The 9,416-nt window shown below is 38.9% G+C and overlaps 1 protein-coding gene across 2 annotated transcripts in view; it reads left to right on the top strand.

Moving 5' to 3' along the window:
* The window catches only part of hecw1a (HECT, C2 and WW domain containing E3 ubiquitin protein ligase 1a), a 53,408-nt gene extending 44,571 nt beyond the window's left edge, over positions 1 to 8,837 (top strand). For both annotated transcript variants that reach the window (XM_014015291.1, XM_014015290.1), the window contains 9 exons: positions 736 to 850; positions 930 to 1,043; positions 2,217 to 2,369; positions 2,561 to 2,659; positions 2,932 to 3,061; positions 3,157 to 3,303; positions 4,131 to 4,245; positions 5,595 to 5,793; positions 8,210 to 8,837. In XM_014015291.1, coding sequence (XP_013870745.1) covers positions 736 to 850; positions 930 to 1,043; positions 2,217 to 2,369; positions 2,561 to 2,659; positions 2,932 to 3,061; positions 3,157 to 3,303; positions 4,131 to 4,245; positions 5,595 to 5,793; positions 8,210 to 8,321 — 1,184 coding nt within the window. In that variant the 3' untranslated portion in view covers positions 8,322 to 8,837. The remainder of the gene's footprint in view (positions 1 to 735; positions 851 to 929; positions 1,044 to 2,216; positions 2,370 to 2,560; positions 2,660 to 2,931; positions 3,062 to 3,156; positions 3,304 to 4,130; positions 4,246 to 5,594; positions 5,794 to 8,209) is intronic.
* The last annotated feature ends 579 nt before the right edge of the window (positions 8,838 to 9,416 follow it).

Here is a 9,416-nt window from a genome sequence, read left to right as displayed (position 1 = left end):
GTGTGTGTGTGTGTGTGTGTGTGTGTGTGTGTGTGTGTGTGTGGCGTTGAGCATCTATAAAAAATTGGGTCACAGCAGGAAGCTTGGCTCGTAATTGTGCTTATAATTGTCTTTGTAAAAATGTGACCTGATAAACCTTAAAAACAAAATGGAACCAGTGTGAAGTGAGGCTGATCCAGTCTGCAGAAATGTTTTCTGTGCAAAACAAACTCTTTGACCCTCAGGTTTGAGTTTCTTCTGTGCTGAATAAAGTAAAAAATATTCGTTGAGGAAGTTTTTCTGTGCAGATTAAGACTTTTCTGCATTGATGGTGTCTTTCCAGTTATGTATAGGCTACCCATTCCATAGACACTAATGCACCCCCATACTATCAGAGAGGCAGGCTTTTAACCTGTGACCAAAAACAAACCAGTTTGAACCACAGCATTGTTATTCATAAACTTCATAAACTTACGTAGGATGATGTTTATAGGTTTCTAAAGAACTTTAAAAAGTATCTCGTTGGAAAATATTTTTCTTTCTTTGTTCATGATGTCTTTTTAAAGTAGCTCACAAAACCAGTTAACAGAAAGTGTAAAATCAGGATCATTTGCTTGATATGTTTGCTATTTATACTGTATTAACAGCATTTGTTGTCCCAATAAGCGTCTCTGCTTTTGGCTTCTATAAACCTTCATGAAACCGCCAACCCTGAAAATGATAAAATCTATCCTGTGACCTAACCTGTGTGTTCAGGCCTGCAAAGGGCCCGGGCCCCGGCTCCTTATCGCAGAGACTTTGAAGCCAAACTGCGAAACTTCTACAGAAAACTAGAAGCTAAAGGCTATGGCCAGGGTCCCGGCAAGATCAAGTAAGTGCTCTAACCCTTAAACTAAGCCTGAAATGCTGACGGGTCATTGGTTAACAGTGTTTGGGGTTGGTTGTTGCAGGCTGTTGATCAGGAGGGAACACCTGCTGGAGGGAACCTTTAACCAGGTCATGGCTTATTCTCGCAAAGAGCTGCAGAGGAACAAACTCTACGTCACCTTCCTGGGGGAGGAGGGGTGAGATGCGTACAGCGGGACATCCTCGCACATTTTTCACGCCACCAGAACCAGCCTAGGACCACACATGAAATTATATTTTACAGCCAAATGGGCTCCTACACATACATACAGATATTTATAACTGTTTTGTCAGAGTTTGTAAAGTTAGAATACAAGAAATGCTACACAAAGTGCTTGAGTGTAATAAAACCTCAATTTATTTAATAAAAAAACTTATAAACACACAGTGAGATCATGGAGGAGAATCAGATGTAATGTAAACACACACAATGGTCAACTGGTGAGGGAATAGAGACAGAGGGAATAACTGGGGCTGACAGCTCAGATTAATCTTGGGTTCATTGGGTCATGCACACCCTGACCCTGAATATGATAAAAACAGAATGTACTGTTTAACACGCTGAATTGTGTAAAAGGATAAGTATTATTAGCTTTTACCTTTTGAATCTGTTTATTTTACTGTTTTGAATCATTAATTTAGAATTTAAAATTGGTTTAAATCTTTTATATTGAATGAAGAAAAAAGGGTTTTGTTTTATTTTTATTTCTTCTAAAAACTGTATCTGTGCAGCATCTTAATTTCTGCGGTGCTCCTTCTTTAAGGCCAATCAGTCCTTAAAAAAACACGTATCATTTTAGTTTTATTTTTTTAATTTACCGTTTTACTTCAGGATTTTTTCAAATTATTTTAACATTGACCTTTGTTTAGCCAGGCAAATCCAACTGAATCCAGATGTCTTTTCTAAGGGAGGCCTGGTCCTGAAGGCAATCTATTGTATGTTTTTGAACATTCAAACTCCACACAGAAATACCCCAGGTCCAAACAGGGGACGTGGCAGGACTAAGGAGCAGAAGCTGATCTGAGGAAAAGAACTGAGAAGAATGAACTGATGACACTGGAACTCTGGGGGACAGAACACAGAAAATAAACCAAAAAAGAATAAACTCAACAATAAACACAAAAGACTATCGCGAAAAATAACCAAAAAACACAGTTACTGACATTTTTCTCATTCAAATTTAAAGTTTGAGTGAACCTATTTGATCCACTTTATTAAAACCAAAGCATGCTCACATCAGTCCCACCCACAGGACAGGCGGTGTTGGATAGAAGAGACATTTTATGTGTTTAMATAAAACTTTGCCACCTCTGTCGTGTTCTCTCATCAGGTTAGATTACAGCGGCCCGTCCAGAGAGTTCTTCTTCCTTCTGTCTCAGGAGCTCTTTAATCCCTACTACGGTCTGTTTGAATACTCTGCTAACGACACGTATACCGTGCAGATCAGCCCCATGTCAGCTTTCGTTGAGAACCATCTAGAATGGTAAGCAGTTTAAGTTTAAGTTTGGTGAAAACTGACTGACTATTAGGAGTGTATTAGTATGCATAAGTCATGGTTAATACAGAAGAAGGAAACAAATGCAAACTTTTTAACAGACAAAAAGTCTCCCAGATGAAATATCTATATATTTTATTATTCATATAATTCTGCTTTTTGTGTGTGATTGTGCCCAGGTTCCGGTTCAGCGGTCGTATTCTGGGTCTTGCTCTGATCCATCAGTACTTGTTGGATGCTTTTTTCACCAGACCCTTCTACAAGGCGCTGCTCAGACTGTGAGTATTCACCAGAGCACAAGCTGAAAGCTTTCTGTCATTTTACTTCAAAATAAAGTTGTAGTTACAGATATAGTAACTCAAACTTAAGTCTTTAAAATAATTTCATGCTAAAATGAAAAAAAAATCTATTTTTCCTTTTACTTACGTTTTAAGCAATTGAAGTCTCTCTCTACTAACCAGATTTCTTTTAGGAAAACTGAGTCTGACCCAGTCAGCTCTGTGGGGGTGTAGTGTTTTGGTTTGTAAAGTGAGCTCTGTGTGGCCCACAGAGCGACGGACCTGTCAGATCTGGAGTACCTGGACGAGGAGTTCCACCAGTCTCTGCAGTGGATGAAGGACAACGACATCACAGACATCCTGGACCTCACCTTCACCGTGAACGAGGAGGTTTTTGGCCAGGTCAGCGGTAACTCTAATGCAGCATCCAAAAGGCTTTGAAAAAGTTGGTTTCACATCCAGCACCCATCTCCTCATCCTGCTAACTCTGTCTGCAGGTGACGGAGCGGGAGCTGAAGTCGGGCGGCTCCCACCTGCAGGTGACTGAGAAGAACAAGAAGGATTACATAGAGCGAATGGCTAAATGGAGAGTGGAGCGAGGAGTGGTGCAACAGACCGAGGCGCTGGTCAGAGGCTTCTACGAGGTAACTTCTGCTCCCACATGGTTTGTAACAAACAGATACTATCACTAGACACAAGACTGGAAACAGGAAGCTGAAGCTACAAAGGAAGAGTTCCCTGTCAACAACAGATACCACAGCACCCAGGAACACTGGTAGAGGAGAATTAAGCCTGAAACATACTCGCTCTGTCGCTGACGGGTCGACGCGCAGTCAAGTGGTTGATCGGCAGTTGTTTTCGCACAGACCTTTCATAGTCCCTGAGACACCCCCGCGCCAAGCTCGGGAAACTCCCCCTCCCGCTGAACCACACGTCACTTCATGGAATGTTCCCCCCACTACAGCCGACAATCATTGCAGGAAAAAAAGACTCGTCACTCACCCGACGTATTTATCCACATCTGTCCTGGTTAAAGCTCCACAGTTTTTATCAGTCAGAGTCCTCCGTGCACAACCTCTGTTTTATCTCCATTCATGAGTTTGTCACGGTTTGACTATCTTTATAAAACTCTACTTCCTGGTGTCGGCTCTGGGAGCGAGTCAGGGTYCCCCCCCCCTTTTTTTTTACCGAGTGCAGCAGCGCTTTCAGCACAAACAAACAAGCCATAAATTTTTCACGGTTTGAGTATCTTATTATAAAACTCTGCTTTCTAGTCTGGGCGCGTCATTAAACTGCGACAACCCGTGCCGACGTCGGCAGTTCGCAGGGAGTATGTTTTCAGCTATAATGTCAGCCACGTGGTAACATTTTTCTTTATATATTTTTGAGCTTGCTGTCTTGATCCACCTTCCTTTACCGTTGGACCATGGGTTTTCAGCCCAGTTCAGAAGGGTCCCTGTGTCCTCTTCAGGTGGTGGACTCCAGGCTGGTGTCAGTTTTTGATGCCCGGGAGCTTGAGCTGGTCATTGCTGGGACTGTAGAGATCGACCTGAGCGACTGGAGGAGCAACACCGAGTACAGAGGAGGTACGAGTCAGGTGTTCTCAGCGGYTCATCTGCTTTATGTTACCTCAGCTGAACACTGGACACAGCTCAGAAACAGGGAACGCTGATTTGGCAAATGCAAACTAAAWTGGTTGCTTTTGTGTTTACAGACATGAATAATCCAACTTTTAAATGCGAGGAAATAAGATTAAAATAAAACAAATCTTGTAGTATCTGTATGAATATATATAGCTATTGCAGTACTGTATAAAGTAAAGGAGTTATTCAATGATAAAGCTCTGTTTATAATACAATAATTGTTCCACACTTGATCTGCTGTGTTAAAGTCTGGGGTAAACCACGTAAAACAATCACAAATCCTATTTTTAATTTACAGAAAAGAGCCGTAAGAATTATTAACAGAAAACATTACTGTCATCCTTCGAATATATTATTTTCTAAATTAAAATTATTAAAATTTTATCAGTTGGTTGATTATAATATCTTGCAGATTTTGAATAAAGCTCATAATTTTTTTTTTACCTTTAAACATCCAGTTATATTTTGTTAAGAGAGAAAGTTCTTATAATCTTAAAGGACTTGAGAAGTTTATAAAACCTAAAATTCGAACAAGGCCCGATGTACTTCAGTTCAAGGAATAAGATTGTGGAATAATCTGGAAAGTGATTATAAAAATGCTGGCTCAATGTGTTTGTTTAAGAGAATGATAAAAAAAATGTGTTTGTTAAAGATATATGAAACCGTATAATGTATTTCAAAAGCTGTTGTTTGAAAAGGAATTGAAGTTTTTATTTTGTTCTTGATTATTATTGCTTGAAATTAATTTTGGAAAAAAGGGACAGGTATTATAAGATTTTTTCTTCTTCATGCCTCCTTTCATTTTAAGTGTGATTTGTATTTCTTTGTTGTGTATATATTTTTTATTTTCAAATGAAATGAATAAATGAATTAAACTAAACTAAAATATACTGTACATAGCACAAAAACTAAGTAAATGTGTGTTTGGTAGATTTTTTTTGTTGTAACAATGTTTCTTGGGTATAAATGTCAAGCATCTGATTGGCAGCACCTGGGGGCAGCAGAAGCTCAAAACAAGAGTCAGTTGCAACAGTAAAATAAGCTGTTTGACAGAGAARATTTGATGAATTTTTAGTTGGATCAACCCACATACTCAGCTCTACTGCTCATCCCACAAATGCATGTTCCTTACAAATGTGGCACCATTTAAAATAGAATTTAACAGGCTTTCCAGCATTATAAGATTTATTGTTAGGAAGCATTGTTACAACAACACAAGCTACACTTATTCACTTACTTTTTGTGCTAAGTTTATGTATGTATGTGTATTTTGTGTATTCTGCACCCACCAGGTTACCATGATGGCCACATAGTGATGCGCTGGTTCTGGGCAGCAGTGGAGAGGTTCACCAATGAGCAGCGCCTCCGCCTGCTGCAGTTTGTCACAGGGACGTCCAGTGTTCCCTATGAGGGCTTTGCATCCCTGAGGGGGTCCAACGGCCTCAGGCGCTTCTGCATCGAGAAGTGGGGCAAAGTCACGTCACTACCCAGGTACCTCTTCTCGATATTACCTGCTCAGGTGCCACGTAGAACATTAAAGGAATCAGTTCTGACTGCTTTTTGGTCTGGAAGTGTAAACTTAACTGTGATGTAAAGAGAAGCTTGTGAGATGTTAGGACCTGTCCAAGACCACAAAATTTACTCAGTAACCTGTTTCCATAATGAGACACTAGCCGCTGCCCCTCATCTATGAGGGTCTTTTTTAGCATGTAAAAATGAGACTGGATATGTAACCTATTTAAAATGTCCATAATTTAATTATTCTTGGTCAAAACAAACATTTCAAATAAACAAAATAGCAGTCTTCATATTGTCAACATTTCCGAATTCTTAAACATAATTCACCCTTGGACAAATTACATCACTTTTTCCATTCATTTGGATTGAGCCGTGGATAGTCACTAAACCAGGGSTTCCCAAAGTTGAGGTCGGGGCCCACAGTAGAGTCCCAAAACATCAAGGTGGGGTCTTCAATAGATTTTCAGAACTAATTACATTTAAAAATGACTCCTAACAACATTGTTTTGTCTTACATATTACAAAAGAGTGAGGTTAATGTACTCAAAGCACAATGAATATTTCTGCTGTGTCCCTCTTTCTTTGACCCGATACCGATGTTTATCCCCTCTTGGGGGCACAGGTCTCTGCTACTGCTCTTCTGTGCAAAAACAACTGAGAAGTTTGGGAACCACTGCACTAAAGCATTGTTTTGGTCAAGAACAGAGATAACTAAATTACTGCAGTATGTAACCAAACAAGTATTATTATCATTTCCCTTTTCAATTAAATTTATTTAAAATTTATAACTGATTTAAAATCTGTTTTATATTTAATTAAGTTTAAAAACTTTATAATTATTTATTTTGAGGTGGTCCTCATTGGCGGGCCGGACGGATGTCACCCACAGGCTATATGTGGCCCACGGGCCACAAGTTTATTAGCAATGGTTTAGAATTAACATTGCCATCTAAAATATATGTCCTTACAAGAACAGACTCATAGTTTATGTGTCTGCAATCCAACTCTTACTAGTTATAAGTTTTTTTAAACATTAGATATTGTTCCCTAGACTGGCAAAACTGAAATGTGACTTTCTCACATTAGATATTTTGATTTAGCATTTTAGATAGATCCACTTAATTTAATTAAAAGGACAGTAATTCTCAGAAGGACTAACAAGTCAGCAAACATGTTTTATTGCACTGGAATACGTTGGTATAATGCAATGAAGCCTCTGAGCACAGCGAGAGAGTGTGCAAAAGGCAAGCAAGGGATTGAGCGAGCCTGTGTCCAGACGATGGGTGTGAGAAGCAGAGCATGACTGAGGTAGAAGAAATTAACTGTAAGAGGTTGAGCCTTAATCAGCAAATGTACGGTGTAGGCTGCAGTAACAGCAACAAACGCCACCAGTTTTCACCCACCAGCTGCCTGAGTGTGTTTTCCCTCTGCTGTGTGAAGAAAAACTGGTTTGCTTTAAACAAGGCTGCAGATTCATCTCTTGTTGGTGTCGAGCTGAGGCAGCACTGAAGCACACGTTTTTAAAGAGGAGTGGATGGGGCAAGTTTGCATCATTTTTGTCCTTACCATATTATGGGTGACGATTATTATTCTCGGCAGTAAATGTAAATCACTCACGCTGTGGCCGCCTGACAAACAAACTTTTAGGTCAGTTAGTCCATCTGACAGCATCTTTTGTAATGAGGTCGAAACAGCTCATTGAGGGCAGACAGTGCTGTTTTTCATACAATGATACTTTGTCATTTAACTCTCTGCTTATGTAAATTTCACCACAACCTATGTGACGGTACAGTTTCCTGTTGCTTTTATGTTTAATTTATTTAATGTTTTTTTCTAGATGATGCATGAAAAGCAGTGAAGTTCATCAAGTTAAAATTTCTTATAAAACTACAACACATTAAGCTTTACTGTTTATTAAAGTTAGTTGTTTAACTCTATGGTCAGAGCAAACTCCTGTGCTCTAGAACTCTTCAGACATGTCCAAGACCCTCGCAAAACAATGCAGGTGTGTTTGAGACAGGTTGAAAATTTGTCTCCCAAAGTTTTGAACTTGTTTGAAACTGAAACAGGACTACGCACCTCTGTACATTCAAGGATATTTAAAACCCGCTCTAGCACTGCAACGTGTTCTTGAGGTCCCTCATGAATGGTGTTCGACAAGTAGTCACAGTCCAGTGAGATAGCACCGTTAGAGTAGGACATTCATTTGTTGGGCAGCAAGCAGAGCTGTGGTTTGACTAGTTTTGTGATTAATTGTGACTGGTATTATTCTCAGAGTCTTTAACTGACCTTTCAGCATCGTCCCAGCTGCTTTGTGTTTCATTCATGATAGAAAGTGTTGGGAATAAAAAAACAGACCTTTACTCTTTGTTTCCTCTCTGTCTGTTAGGGCTCACACGTGTTTCAACCGCCTCGACCTGCCTCCTTACCCTTCCTACATCACGCTCTACGAGAAACTGCTGGTGGCTGTGGAGGAAACCAGCACATTTGGCCTTGAGTGATGCGGACCAATCAAGCCACATCTCTGGGTCTGGGAAGCTGGAAGGATGGGGATGACGTGTGAAGTGTTCTGGACAAAGTGGAGTGGATCTCTGTGTTCGTTCTGACTGAGCAATGAGAATCCCTCTGACTGCACCCAACATGAGGGAGGTCACTGCAGGGCAACAGTGATTTTATTATTCTTCATTAGGAGCTGAACGTGAAGACTTGACTGGCTTTTTAAAAACTGTATTCTCATATATTTAGTCACCCAAATAATGAGCTCTTATAATAACGCTTCCAAGATAACAAAATACTTTAATTCTGAACATAAAGTAAATAACTGGCCTTTTACAAATTCAATATAATCAATATTATTAATATTATTATTAAGTCAGTGCCTCACACTGTTAAAATTTATCTTTAATACACAAAACAGTTTAAGTAATGAGATGATAAATGATCCAACTATAAAACAATCTAATGTAATAATATAAAACCAGAATGAAACGAATGCAACTATACAGAAATATTATTAATACATGATATTTTTATTAAGAATCTGTTGCAGAGCATCAGGTGTCACTGTCTAACAGAAACAAATATCTGACTCAAATTTTAACTTGAATGTCTGAAAACACAGAAGCTGTTTTTACTGTGCTGAAAGTGGACAGACTTAAAAAAAACATTTCTTAGCTTTTAAAACAGTGAAGTTTTACAAATTAGTTTTAAACTTAAGAGAAAAACACTTAATTCAGAAGAATACTGAAGAATACTGCACTTAAAGTCATTAAAGGCATATTCAGAATATTTTAAAGTGGGGTTCTTATAAAAAATACCTGAACAGTTAAAGGGATCCACGATTAGTTGTAACATTAGACTTTACTTGATAAACATTTATTTTAACTGTAAAATAAAGACTGTAAAAATACTGTAGGCTGTTTAGTTTTAATAATTTTTAAAAATATATTTTAACATGGGCGGAGCCATTTTATTTACATGCAAAGTATTCTGGGTAAATGATGACGTGGATAGGTCATCGGGGTGAGCGAGCTATATCCACCCTGAAGGTTAATCTTGGACAATATCTGATGATCGACTCTTTTAAATGAAACCAG

The sequence above is a fragment of the Austrofundulus limnaeus genome, unplaced genomic scaffold (assembly GCF_001266775.1).
Source record: "Austrofundulus limnaeus strain Quisiro unplaced genomic scaffold, Austrofundulus_limnaeus-1.0 Scaffold126, whole genome shotgun sequence".
NCBI classification, from domain to species: domain Eukaryota; kingdom Metazoa; phylum Chordata; class Actinopteri; order Cyprinodontiformes; family Rivulidae; genus Austrofundulus; species Austrofundulus limnaeus.
This window is presented reverse-complemented; position numbering and strand designations above follow the sequence as displayed.